This window comes from Gopherus evgoodei, chromosome 3 (genome assembly GCF_007399415.2).
Source record: "Gopherus evgoodei ecotype Sinaloan lineage chromosome 3, rGopEvg1_v1.p, whole genome shotgun sequence".
NCBI classification, from domain to species: Eukaryota; Metazoa; Chordata; order Testudines; family Testudinidae; genus Gopherus; species Gopherus evgoodei.
Genome location: NC_044324.1, coordinates 222,084,895 through 222,098,655, shown reverse-complemented (window position 1 = coordinate 222,098,655; position 13,761 = coordinate 222,084,895). Strand labels below are relative to the sequence as shown.

At 51.7% G+C, this 13,761-nt stretch overlaps 1 protein-coding gene across 2 annotated transcripts in view; it reads left to right on the top strand.

The window, feature by feature from the left end:
- The window catches only part of PPP2R5D (protein phosphatase 2 regulatory subunit B'delta), a 45,717-nt gene that overhangs the window by 12,149 nt on the left and 19,807 nt on the right, over positions 1–13,761 (top strand). For both annotated transcript variants that reach the window (XM_030558174.1, XM_030558175.1), the window contains exons 3-11: positions 1,984–2,179; positions 3,868–4,067; positions 4,528–4,638; positions 5,717–5,809; positions 6,942–7,072; positions 7,503–7,562; positions 8,509–8,617; positions 9,871–9,924; positions 13,481–13,651. In XM_030558174.1, coding sequence (XP_030414034.1) covers positions 1,984–2,179; positions 3,868–4,067; positions 4,528–4,638; positions 5,717–5,809; positions 6,942–7,072; positions 7,503–7,562; positions 8,509–8,617; positions 9,871–9,924; positions 13,481–13,651 — 1,125 coding nt within the window. The remainder of the gene's footprint in view (positions 1–1,983; positions 2,180–3,867; positions 4,068–4,527; positions 4,639–5,716; positions 5,810–6,941; positions 7,073–7,502; positions 7,563–8,508; positions 8,618–9,870; positions 9,925–13,480; positions 13,652–13,761) is intronic.

Genomic DNA, 13,761 nt, shown 5'->3' with positions numbered 1-13,761 from the left:
GCAGAGCACCCACCCTGCCCCCTTCTCCCTGACCCTTGATCTCCCCCTGCTCCCCATGGAGAGCACCCACCCTTGTCCCTTGTATCCCTGACACCCTGACCTTCCCCTGCTTCCCATGCAGAGCACCCACCCTGCCCCCTTCTCCCTGACCCTTGATCTCCCCCTGCTCCCCATGGAGAGCACCCACCCTTGTCCCTTGTATCCCTGACACCCTGACCTTCCCCTGCTTCCCATGCAGAGCACCCCACTCTGCCAGCTTCCATCCCTGACACCCCGACCTTCCTCCTCTCCCCATGCAGGGCACCCACCCTTTCCCCCTTCTAGACCTGACACCCTGACCTTCCCCCTCTCCCCATGCAGAGCACCCGCCCTTTTCTCTTGTATCCCTGACACCCTGACCTTCCCCCTTTCCCTATGCAGAGCACCCGCCCTTTTCTCTTGTATCCCTGACACCCCGACCTCCTCCTCCTCTCCCCATGCAGAGCACTCACCCTTCCCTCTTCTAGCCCTGACACCCCGACCTTCCCTCCTCCCCATGCAGGGGACCCACCCTTCCACCTTCTATCCCTGACACCCCGACCTCCCCCCGGCTCCGCATGCGGAGCACCGACCCTGAGGCCCCTACTCTCCCTGGGGTGGAATTGTTTGGTCCCCCCTCGAGTGGAGCCCTGTCGTCCTGCGGGGGTCCAACCCTGTCTGTGCCTTCCTTCCTCCTGGCTCACCTGGGCTGGGGTCAGTCTGGGAGGGTGTGGGTGGCGAGCCCAGTGTTGGGAGCAAGGCAGTGAGGGAAAGCACCCCACACACACTGTAGGGGCTGCCAGATGGTTACCTTTATGCAGTTAGGGCATCAGCATAAGAACCTGAGGTTAGGGTCGGAGTGAAATCAGAGGCATACTTGTGCTGACACAAGTAGTCCTTATCCACCTAGTCCCCTCCCTCCAATCAGTGGCAATACTCAGGTGAGGAAGAGTTTTCAGGCACAGGAAAATGGGGAAAATGCATTCCAGGGTCAGGTGAGTGTAAATGAGGGCAGAATCTGGACCACAGTGGGACAGATTGTCCAAAACAATAATCTCTTAAGTGAAGTGTCCAGAGTCCCATTGAGAGCTCCAGAGTTCTGAGCTCTTTGGAAAAACTGGTCCCTTCCCTTAGGTGCTTCAGTGGTAGAGGTTGGGCACTGGCTCTTAGAAAATCTGGGCCTGAGTTTCCATCAGGATGGGAAACCCATTGCACTCATCCACGTTTGTTTTGTGATGTAAAAAATGTGGATGGTTCAGAACGGAAATAACCCACACCCTGCTGGATGGTGGGGGGATGAGGGACAGTAGTTTATGGAAGCAGGGAGAGGAGACAGAAGAAAGTTCGCTATTAATGACAAGTCAGGTTTGATAAAGTGCAGGGGGTAGCACAGTTTGGTTTCTGGCTCCTCCTCCCCCTGCAATTTACACTGCTAGCTTGGATTTTACTGCTGGAAGTGTACAAAGAAATGTCAGAAAGAGGCATCCTCCAGATCGTGAATACTGCCGAAATTAATCTCTGACTGTAGCTCTGCCTGCAGTTCAGTATGGGACAGCTTGAATGCTTTATTTTCTAAATGAATTCAGAATAGATTAATTGGAAAAGTAGGACATGCCCACTTTAAAATTAGACATGGAAATGTTAAGGGAAGAAGAAGCATGCCAAGATTAGAATTATCGACTGAATGTTCCCAGCGGCAGATAGCAAGAGGGACATTCAACAGAGGTAGACACACATATGTGGCATGATTGCTGGACCCTGCTTTGAGTTGTTGTCTAGGCCCCCCTGTTTTTTCCCCATAATTTGAGCTGCTAGGTTTCTTCAGTTCAAGAAGAGGCTGACAGTGTCTAGTCTTGGTAAACAGCCTGTGAAACTATAGCCCAGCACATGCTTGTGGATCAGGTTGCTGGAGCTGAGATCTGGGGCTCTGGGTTGTCCTAGGCTCTTCTTGATCTCCCCTATTAGGTCCAGCAGCAGCAGCAGCCGCCGCCACCCCCGACTTCCAATAAGCGCCCCAGTAACAGCACCCCCCCGCCAACGCAGCTGAATAAGATCAAGTACTCCGGAGGACCCCAGATTGTAAAGAAAGAGCGACGGCACAGCTCCTCCCGCTTCAACCTGAGCAAAAACAGGGAACTGCAAAAGCTCCCTGCCCTCAAAGGTAATGACATGGCGGATCTGGGAGTGCATATGGCTAAGTCTCAGGTCTGCCTGGCTCACTGGAAACCTTCGTCAGGCAGAACAGCCACAGTTCAGCGGTCGCTTTGGAGACAGCCCAGTAATAGTCATGCTAGCCTTGATGTCTGCAGCACCATAGTGTCATAGTACCTGCAGTGCCCATTGCTGTCTGGCTGCAGCTGTGTCACGGTGTCCTTGTGCTGCCCCATTGCCCCTCTGGTGATATAGTAGCTTAGGCCCCTCCCTATGCTAGGCGCTGCACAAACACAGAACCAAAAGACAGCCCCTGCCCCAGGACCAGAGACGACAAATGGGTGTAGACAGATGGGAAGTACAAGCAAACAATGAGACAATACTGGTCGGTGTGATAGGCAGTAGCTGAGCCCTGCAACCCTCTGAGCCCTCCCTGTTCAGAGGAAGCAGAAGGAACCCCGGGAGTGTTCTCCCAGCCGGCTAGGCTCCAGCAGGTTCAACCACAGCCCTCTCTTTAGCATCAGTGTGCGCCCTCAGGCTTCTCCCAGATGTTTAGAGCACATCCCCTTGCTCCTAGGGGTTTACAGACCTCCTCCCCTTGACTGTGGGGCTTATCTACATTCCCCGTCCAAAGATGGTGCAGCTGAGGAGTGGGAGAGTCTAGATCCTACCTCTACCCGGCAGTCCAGACCTGAGCCCCTGTGCAGCAAAGGGGCCATTCACACCAGCCTCCACGTTCTACTTGGCTGTTCCTCCAGAGCTGCTTCCCAGCCTGGCTTACCTGCTTTCTCAGCTCCGTTTCAACTGGGAACGCGAGTGTAGATCCAACCCAGACCACAGGGGCTATCTCTTGCGCACCCCTCACCCTGCAGCGGTCTGTTGTACTCTCCAGATCTCTCTGCTTATTGAGGGGCAGGGACCTGCCTTCTATTTCCTGCTTGCTGCCTCGCAGCCACTAGTCGCATGTTCTCAGAAGAACACAGATGCAAGTAAGAGGCGAGTTCAGTTTATGCCGTGACATGGCACTATCACAGGCCGTGTCTATGTTGCAATCCCAGGGGATGATTGTGGCTTGAGTGGATATACTGAGCTGGCTTTAATCTAGCTAGCTTGGGGACCAGAGCAGTGAAGTCGTGGCAGTGCGTGCTTCAGCATAGGCTGGCCAAGCCTGCCAGAACCCTGGTCATTTAGTCATGGGGATAGCCCATGGCAGTCCCACAGCTAGCTAGATTTAGAGCTAGCTCAGTGTGTCTACATGAGTTGCAGTCATGGCCCTTGTTAGCTGTGTAGACATATCCTAAGAGGAGGTGAAAGCTGCACAGACTGTGGTAAATGAGAGCCCGCATGTGGACACTCTTATTGCAATGTAAGAGAGCCTCTTTTCAGTTTAAATTACTTTCCTTGGGAAGCCACTCGTATACTAGAATAAGAGTGTCCTGTGTGTGTATGTGTAACTAGATCTGTATAACTGGTAACACTTTCCAGTGTAGACAAAGCCTTAGTCTGTCTGCCTGCCTCAGTTCACCATCTGTATAATGGAGATAACAGCACTTCCCTGCCTCCCGTAGGGATAAATACAATACATACACTGAGGCTCTTGGGTACTACAGTAGTGGAGGCAGGGTAAGTACCATAGATAGATGTTCTGCCTGGGAGTTGTTAGCACAGAGGTGAAACGTGCTTTGCTGTCCCTGCCAGATGCTCCTGCTCATGAACGAGAAGAGCTCTTCATACAGAAGCTGCGACAATGCTGTGTTCTCTTTGACTTCATCTCCGACCCACTCAGTGACTTGAAGTTCAAGGAGGTGAAGCGAGCTGGGCTCAATGAGATGGTGGAGTACATCACGCATAACCGGGATGTCGTCACCGAGGCCATCTACCCTGAAGCTGTCATCATGGTAGGACTAGCAGGACTAAGGCTGGTTTTCTGTGATGGCGCCCCAGCAGGTGCCAGGGCAGTCAGGACTGGAAGAGGCTTCTGTCTGCATGCCTAGAAATTGGACGTAGTGAGAGGCGTAAATGGGGGCAGCTGGAGAGAGGAAGAACAACTTGCTCAGGAGGAACATGACCATGACATCTTTGGACCCTTATTAGCCATCCAGAGAATGACTGACTGGGGTGTGTGCGTGGAAGGTCAGGGAATAGGCGGGGTATAGAGCCCCCAAAGGCGTTTGTCCGCAGCACAGACAGCACTGGAGGTGTTTGACGTCAGCATGGCCGCTGTAACCCTTTGGCCTCCAGAGTGAGAGTGTTTGGGAGCATTTATAACAAGCATCAGCTCTGGGCACTGTGAGAATGTCAGTGTCCGTGGGCCAAAGGGAAGGTGCGGAAAGGTCACGCATTGCCTTCTCACTTCAGTTTTCAGTGAACCTCTTCCGGACCCTCCCCCCCTCGTCCAATCCAACCGGAGCAGAGTTTGACCCCGAGGAGGATGAACCCACACTAGAAGCTGCCTGGCCACACCTCCAGGTAAGAGAGAGTCTGCCAGCCTCATTTCCAGGTCACAGTGGGTGAATGGATTGCAAGGAACTGCCTGGCCAGGTGACGGACGCCAAGAGGTAGGAGTGGGAAGGAAGTTACTGAGCTTTCCAAGTGCAGATTTCAAATATTCTCCCACTGCAGATGCTTTTACCCTCCCTTTCTTTGGGCGTCAGCACAGGAAATGAGGCCTTGGATTCTGTAGCCTTCCAAAAGCAAGTGCAGCTTAGCCCCAGGTGTGGGCTGGGAACCAATGGCTATTCTAAGCATCTTAGGGGGTCTTGCATTTTTGAAGTTAGGACCCTTGGGAATCTCTCCTTCATTTTTTCTCTCTCTCAGAAGCCCATGTCTCTGCTCCCCTCTCTCTGGCCAGGAGCCTCAAGCATCCTCAGTGGTTGGGGCCTATTTGGATAAGAGCCGTTCTTGGACACCCAGACCATTTACTTAACACTTTACCCGGCAAAAATAATTATGAGCAAAACTGATGGGGAGCAAACATTTCAGCAGAGATGTGAGAGCACAAACTGAGTAGTAGTTTGGGGAAAAGGGGATGTAGTGGAAGCAGCAATTAAAAAAAAATCAGTCTAGCAACAGAGTTCGGAGAGAAGGTTAAGAGAACTTGATCAGATCAGGTTCTGCAAGTACCTACGCACAGAGATGCTATCTGTTAGCAGAGGGCTGTTTGATCTAGCAGTCAAAGACAGAAGACGAGCCAGTGGCTGGAAGCTGAAGTGAGAAATACTCACAGTGGAAATGAGATACAGTTTTATAACCACGTGGGGTAATTACCCATTGGTGCAGCCTACCTAGGAATGTGTATTGTGTTAGTAAAGGCGGTGGGGCTCAGGCATCAGATGCTAACAAAACTCTTCTCCACTATTAGAACATTCAACTGTTAATTGTTTCCTTGCACATTAGCGCTGGTGACACCTGCTGTAACAAGCCACCGTTCAAAATCTTTAGCCTTTTACTAATCAGATGGGAAAAGGAACATCGTTGACACGTGTAAAGCATGAAGAATTAAGTGAAGCTTTTCTTTTTTTAAAAAGCCCCCTCTTGCTCTCCTCAGCTGGTGTATGAGTTCTTCCTGCGGTTCCTGGAGTCGCCCGACTTTCAGCCAAATATAGCCAAGAAATACATTGACCAGAAGTTTATATTGTCAGTAAGTAGTTGCAGCTTCCCCCTCCCTATGCCCTTGTGAAGGGGTGTTTAGCAGGCATGCTGTGTATCACTGCTCAAGCAGCCCCCAAGGCCTCCTCAGAGGGGATGGGTAGTAGGCTTAGTTCAAAGAAGGGCAACAAAAATGATTAGGAGTGTGGAACAGCTGCCATATGAGGAGAGATTAACAAGACTGGGACTTTTCAGCTTGGAGAAGAGACCACTAAGGAGGGATATGATACAGGTCTATAAAACCATGCCGAGTGTGGAGAAAGTAAATAAGGAAGTGTTATTTACTCCTTCTCATAACACAAAAACTAGGGGTCACCAAATGAAATTATTAGGCAGCAGGTTTAAAACAATGACAACAAAAAGGCAGTGTTTCTTCATACAACACACAGTCAACCTGTGAAACTCTTTACCAGAGTATGTTGTGAAGGCCAAAGACTATAACAGGGTTAAAAAAAGAACTAGATAAATTCATGGAGGACAGGTCCATCAATGGCTATTAGCCAGGATGGGCAGGGATGGTGTCCCTAGCCTCTGTTTGCCAGAAGCTGGGAATGGGAGACGGGATGGCTCACTTGATGATTCCCTGTTCTGTTCATTCCCTCTGGGGCACCTGTCACTGGCCACTGTCAGTAGACAGGATACTGGGCTAGATGGACCTTTGGTCTGACCCAATGTGGCCGCTCTTATGTTCTTAGGCTGTGTCTGGGCAGCTCCACCTTCCTCCATGCCCTCACTGGAGGAGCTCTTGGGGATCCTCAGTGCTAGGGGAACCTGCGTGGGTTTTTGCCATTGAAACTCACTCTAGAAGCTGCTTCCAAAGAAGATCCCTGAGGGACTGGGAGAGCAGCAAGGGTTTCCCTGTCCTAGAGCTGGGCTGCGTGAGGAGAGGCAGGCTCAGGAGCCGGCACTGGCACAGCCTTTGCTGTGCTACAGGAGTCTGAGCAACTGCTAGCGACACTGAACGTGGCTGACTGTGGGGAGGCACCAGCGTGCCCTGCGTGCAGAGGGGTGCGCTCCCAACTGGAACCTCCTTACACTGATGAGCAGAGGCTTTCCCCTGTGCTGTCGGCAGCCCATGTCCAGGGGACAGCCCCTCAGCACTAAGTGAGTCCCTCTTTCCACAGCTGCTGGATTTGTTCGACAGTGAAGATCCCAGAGAGCGAGACTTCCTGAAGACCATCTTACACCGGATTTACGGGAAGTTCCTGGGCCTGCGAGCGTACGTGAGGCGGCAGATCAACAACATATTTTACAGGTGAGCTGTTCTGCCAGGCCCAGCGATGCTTGGAATGGCCTTGGAGGACCCAGGGGATGCACAGCCAGAGCATTCTGTCTATTCTGGGCCCCACCAGTGACTGGGCAAGTCAGGTCATGTCTCTGGACATGGGGATAGTACTTGCCTGTGCTACAAGGGTAGTGAGGATTCAGTAGTGTGGAATGCCTCTGACTGATGTGGGAAATGGTAGGGCTTTCTTCCCCCGGCCATGCCCCAAAGCAGCCCACTTCTGATCTGGGAGCCTGGGCTGATCCCTTACCCACTCTTGTGTAGCACGTCCTCGAGCACGAACAATCCTGTTCTCTCCCTGAATCCTGTCATCTCTTTCGGGGAGGTTTCTCCTTACTGAGCTGTGTCCTGGGCTTGGCAATGACTCCTTTCCTCTCCCATCCCCCTTCCTTCTTCTCAGGTTTATCTATGAAACAGAGCATCACAATGGGATTGCAGAGCTGCTGGAGATCTTGGGCAGGTAAGGGCATTTCTCCCTTTCTGTGTTTCTTCTGCCAATTCTAGGAGCTCCAGGGCTTCTGAGCAGGGTGGGACCTCACAGCCTAGTGTATTATGTGGTGTAGCAAGGGCTTACCCAATCTGCCTTCAGGCCCATCTGCTGCCTCAGTTTCCCCTCACACATGTTGGTTCTCTCAGCCTTCCAGCACAGTTGGGTTGCTGAGCTGACTCAGCCCTCCAGCTAATTTACAAAAGTCTGCTCCTTCCTGGGTATCAGAGTCCAAATACACGCGCAGGTAGAGTTCCCCTCTCCAGTCTGGGCACAGCCCTTCCTTCCCCAGGGCCTGTCGTCTCATCCCCAGCCACTCTTCCAGCTTCACTCTTCTGCTAGGCTCTGCCCACTCTCTCCATATCCCTTCTGTTTAGAGGTCACTGCAACATCACATCAAGTGGCAGCACAGGAGGGACCCACACCTGCCCCATAGCCTCAACCACACTCCTGCATCTCCTTCCCAGGGCCTGTTCCAACACTCCAGTCCTCCTGCTGTTCTGTAGAGCATTACTGCCAGGGCTGCTAACCCCAGAGTCCATCTCAGTTCGGCTCCCCAGCAGGCCTGGCTTAATCATGTGATCCTTGACGCATTACTGCAGAACTCATCTCCTCCTGGAGCTAAGTGTGGCATGGGGGCAGCTGAGTCCCAACACTCTTAAAGGACCAGCTCACGCTGTGATGTGGGATTTCCCACTCTGCATGTGATTGGGCCTTCACTGGAGGGACTGTGCTTTTTAGGACACATTTTCAGGGTCCCCTGGGCTGGGGCCCTAGTGACCGCAGCCCTGAAGCCAGGTGCTTCCTGGAGATGATAATGTGGTGTGGTAGGGCTGGGGCTGGTTCTATGTTGTGGTTGCTCTGGTACATACTCAGTAATACCTGACCCTGTAATGTCTCTCTCCCTTCCCCTACTCAGTATAATCAATGGGTTCGCTTTGCCTCTGAAGGAAGAGCACAAGATGTTCCTCATCCGGGTCTTGCTACCTTTGCACAAGGTGAAATCGCTGAGTGTCTACCACCCACAGGTGAGAGGCTCTGTCAGTTACTGGAGAGGTCAAACACTCAGGCTTTTTTTACAGCCACCGCCAGCTTTACTTATCAAAACCTTGCTGCGGGGGTTCTGCCCTCTGTACGTTCACACCCTCGGACGCCTGACTGTACCTCTCACCCCCAGCATGTGCTTTGAGCTGTCCCGCCCCGGCCTCCTTCACCCTTGTCTGTTAACTTGCTGCCTCTTGCTCCTCGGCGGTGTGGGAATGCTCCACTGTCCTCTGCTGGCTTCAACGTCAGGCCTGCTCATCCTTGATGGTTGGAAGCTCATGGATGATTTCAGCCCAGGTTTTTACAGGTATTTAGGCCTTGCTGTGCTCAGCGTTGCAATGCCTGACTGATTTTAGCAGCCTAAATCCCACTGACCGTCAATGGGATTTTTTGACTCCTAAGTGCCTAAATCACTTTAGATTTAGACTCCTAAATCAGTCAGGCATTGCAACGCTGAGTGCAGGAATGCCTAAATACCTTTAACTATCTGGGCCTTATCCTCAGATATCTACTACTCGCTACTACCCTTGTATTCAGAGAGTTGAAGGCCCCGAGTTCCATTCCCCAGCCCATGTGTGCGTGCTGTGTACTTAGATATGGAGGCAAGGTCCTTGCATACGGAGCAGTTCATCTAGGGAGACTACGGGACAGAAGCCCAGATCTGAATGGTGAAGCTGTCTTGCTTCCTGCTGCTTCCCTGACCATGTTTTTTGAGAAGGGAGGGGAGGGCTTTTCAGTGCTTACTTTGTCACTGGCAATTTTTAAATGGAGATGGGATGTTTTTCTAAGAAACCTGCTCGGATTCACCCAGAACTAATTCTGTGAAGTCCTGTGGCCTGTGTCATACAGGAGGTCAGACTAAATGATCACAGTGGTCCCTTCAAGCCTTAGAATCTATTCATCTACCTGTCTATAGCCACAGATTCGTTAGTGTGCTGCCTGCTTGTTGTGAACATGTGGCCACAAAGTACACCTGGTGCAACATGAGGGGCAGAACTCAGGGCTTCTGGCTTCCAAAGCCCAGGGTTCTTCTGCTTGGCCTAACAGAGACACACTCACTAGTCGCTATCAGTCACTGGGGCGTATACACTCTTTGAGCTGCTGCAGGTTGCCAGGCACACGCTGGAGCAGGTCTGACCTGGCATGCAGCCAAGGGCCGTGGTAAGTGCTGATGCCTCACATGTGCCGTCTGCTTAGCCAAGAGAGGAGTTCTAACTGGGCTGTGTTTTCCTTGCAGTTGGCATACTGTGTTGTGCAGTTCTTGGAGAAAGACAGCAGCCTGACAGAACCGGTGAGTGCCCTTGCTTGGCTTTGGCTTGTCAGCCACGGCCCCAGTTCACATCACAAGATATTTCTAGACACTTTAGCAGCTAAATTACTCTGACCTCACTCCAAAGAGACCTGGCATAAGTTGGATTTGTTCGCTCACTGGAAGTGGCCTGCAGAGGGGTATCGGTCAACTGATATGTCACAAGCACGGGGCAGGACTCGATACTCATGCACAGCCAGGCAGGCTTTGGGGTCTGAGCAGGCTCAGTTTGGAAACAAGACATGAGCAAGCAGAGCACATCTAGGAGTAAGTCTGTCTTGTGTAATTCCAGTCCAGCTGTAGCAGAATCCAAAGCATGCAAAGACCCTCTCATGGCAGCTCCCCTTCTGGCTACACAGCTTCTGCCCTGAGAAGATGCTTGGGAATCGGACATCCGAAGAAACCAGCAAGAGTTGATAGGGAACTGCGGGTGTTTGAGATCCGATCTAAACCACTGGAGCTGGTCAGAAGGCCACAGGAGAGGGTATAGAAACTGGAGACAGAAAGATCTGTTTAGCCTGGGTGAGCTGTCCATTGTGGAGGGGGTGGGCTTTGTTCTACTGAGCTGTTGGAGCCTCATTATCATATCCCCTCCTGCCAGTTCACCTCCAGGACATTGAATCCTGACAGCTGAGTTTGCCTTCAAGTATAATGCTGCTGAAGACTAAATTTGTACAATATGGTGCTCTGGCGCAAACAGGGTCCAGATGTGTTTCCTACATTGTGGCTCTGCAGCCCACAGTAACACTAAGCAGAGCAATGCTGGCGGGACAGAGGGCGTGAGAGGAAGATCAAGGGCTCCGCTCCTCAGGGCAGAGTGCGGAGAAATGCCATATGTGGCTCTATTCTACACAGGCTCAGTTCTGGCAGACAGCTACTGGCTCATGCATGGAAATGGCATTTTAATTACTAATATTTACAGCTTGGGTTGTTTTGCACCTGAGCTGGCAAAGCTGCGCACTGAGAGTTAGCCTGCCTGTGTTCAGCCATTTGCACATTCTAGCTCCAGCATTCCCACACTGCAGGTTCTGGAAATAGGCCCCCTGCCCTCCCACTCACTCCCCCAAGTCATCCATATTCTCATTGCTAGAGGAAGCATATGTCTCCTGTGCCAGGTAATTCACCGCCCTGCTGATCCCAGGCTAGTGAGATCTAGCTGAGCCTGCCATTCAAAGTATTGGAGCTGCTGAGATGGGGGAGGGAAGCAGAGAATTTCTGGGGGGTTCTTGCTGTGCATTCACGCAGCAAAGCGTGGTAGATCCTTACTGACAACTCGAAGACTCATTACTGAATTTTGCAAATCAGTGAGCGAAGGCCTGATATGGTTCCCATCATAGGACTCCCACTCACTGCTAGGGGCCTTGTATCAGGCTCCGACCAAACAGATTCTGTGAAGACAAGGCAGTGTCATCACAGAACGCACTGTGTGTTTGTGTAAAAGTATCCAAGCCTTAGTAACCAGGGACCTCATGTGGTGCTTGTGTGCTTGATCCCTGCCTTGTTTGTCCTTCATCCAGCCATAACGCAAGAGCTGCCACGCCGAATCTTGCTGAATTAACGTGCTCCAGAATGGCAGTATTAGTGATAGCCAAACAGAGAAAAGATCAACTCCTGTGCATCTCACCCAACCTTAGCTCTAGGGAAAACTGCCTTTGGAGTCACTGAAATTAGTTATTGATTGAATGGCAAAACTACCAGTGCTAGGGACACCGAGCTGTCCCTGCATTGCAGAGCCCTTGGAACAGTGGAAACATCATGCAAGCAGCCTTCCCCTTGCTGCTGTGCCCACTGCTGTTCCCTCAGGCTGCTTGCCGGGGCTAAGCTCAGCGTTTCAGGCTTCTCCTAGGAATTGGTGAAAGGCTGGTGTTTCCAAAATGTTTTCAGCTGTGCAGCACCAACCAGACACTGCAGCCGTGAGTGCTATGTTCAGCTTCGACCAATGCTAGCTGAACAGCATGTGAGCTCTCTGAACATCCACTGACACTTCGGCTTCATAACTCCTGTTGTTGAACTACAAACAGTATTAGTTAGGAGAACTGCTCTTGCAAACCGTTCTGTTTGAGGCCAATGTGTGCAGTTTTCATGCAATGCATCTCTCCCAAATGAATGTTCAGATTGCAGACTCTGCAGCTTGTGGCTGTATCTGTTTCAGAAAGAGATTGATTTGGAAATGAGTGGCTAAAACTTTCACGCAGTGCATTTGGATTCTGATCTAAAAGGCACCGAGCGTTGGTATTTGGCGTTCAGTGGATTTGTCACATCGCTTTTGGGACAATAGGTTAGCCAGATCATGATACATTGAGTCCAGTGTCCCTCCCCACCAGTACCTGATGCCTCAGGTAACAGTGGAAACCCCCCTCCCCCATTGCACTCAGTAAATGGTACGATCCTGCATGTGGACGAGAAGTTCCGTTCTCACCCGCTGGTGATTAGTTTACACCCTGGAGCATCAGTTTCGATCGTCTGAATCTCAGCATCCGTACAACAAACACGACTGTTGGTAAAAGTCTCCAGTCTCTGTCCTGGTCTCCTGCGGCCGTGAGCACCACAGGGCAGCTGCATTTCCTGGAAAGCAGAATTTCTCTCCCTTGCTCTCTATTCACCAGCATGTCACTTTGAGTGACTCCTTGTTCTCGTGGGGACAGAGTGAAAGGAGGCGATGATCAGTGTTCCCTGCGTAGTCTGAACCCTTACGACACAGGCTAGTACCAAAGTTGGTGAAGCCCAGGCTCAGAAGAAACTTTTTGGTCCCATTGCAGGGCTCTCCCTCTTGAATGCCTTCTCCAAGAATACCACCAAGTACATTAACTTACCAGAAAACCCATTCACTCCCTGGGCAGCTTTCCTCTGCTTGGTAAGGAGCTGGGGTGGGGGGAAGTAGTCTCCTTGCCCAGTGCCCTAGATTGAGAAGGCTGTCAGCCACCATACTGCCTGGAATGGTGAGAACCTGGGCAGACCCAGCGTCTGTGCAGCTGGATCCTGTCCAGGCTGCCTGCAGGGAAACATGGGGGTAGGTGCCAGGTGATACAGGTGCCTTCAGCTTCCAGGTCTGGAGCCCAGAGGGTCCGTGTGCTGGAGAGGTAGTCAATGGCATTGGCAAGGTAGGGAGAGGAGCAGCAAGGGAAGCTGTGCCGCTTCAGACTTGAGGAGGAGAGTCCAGAAGAGAGTTCACCCAGTGCCTGTCCTGCAACGTATAATTCTAAGGACTGCCCCAGACACTGGGATTCTGAGGGCCAAATACCTTGATGGAGCCCTCTTTAGTGCCTCCCAAGATCTGGGAGGACAGAGCAGTTCGAGGCCTGTGCTTGTGGAGGATCTCTGGATGCAGAGCTGTGGGGGAGGTGGTGGGGTTCAGAGGCATGAAACAGCTGGTGATTTGTGTGCCTAACCCGACTGAGCCCATATGTACAGGCCTTGCGTGCTGCATCTGCTGAGGTGCTTGGGATGTGGCTGTGCTGGGGTTCTGTGGCTGAGGGGCTATACAGCAGTGCCAATAGGTTTGCACTCTGCTCCCAAGCTCCTTTCTTTACCTGCTCAGGTGATTGTGGGCTTGCTGAAGTTTTGGCCGAAAACGCACAGTCCCAAGGAGGTGATGTTTCTGAATGAGCTGGAGGAAATACTGGATGTGATTGAGCCCTCTGAGTTCATGAAGGTCATGGAGCCCCTGTTCAGGCAGCTGGCCAAGTGTGTTTCCAGCCCACACTTCCAGGTAGGTTCCAGGCTCAGCAAGACCATCTGGCATTGCTGTGCACCTGTGTCCTGTTTTTAGGGTGAAGCTGAGATTCTGGAGCCTGTTTCTGTGATAACTAGAGGAATCTA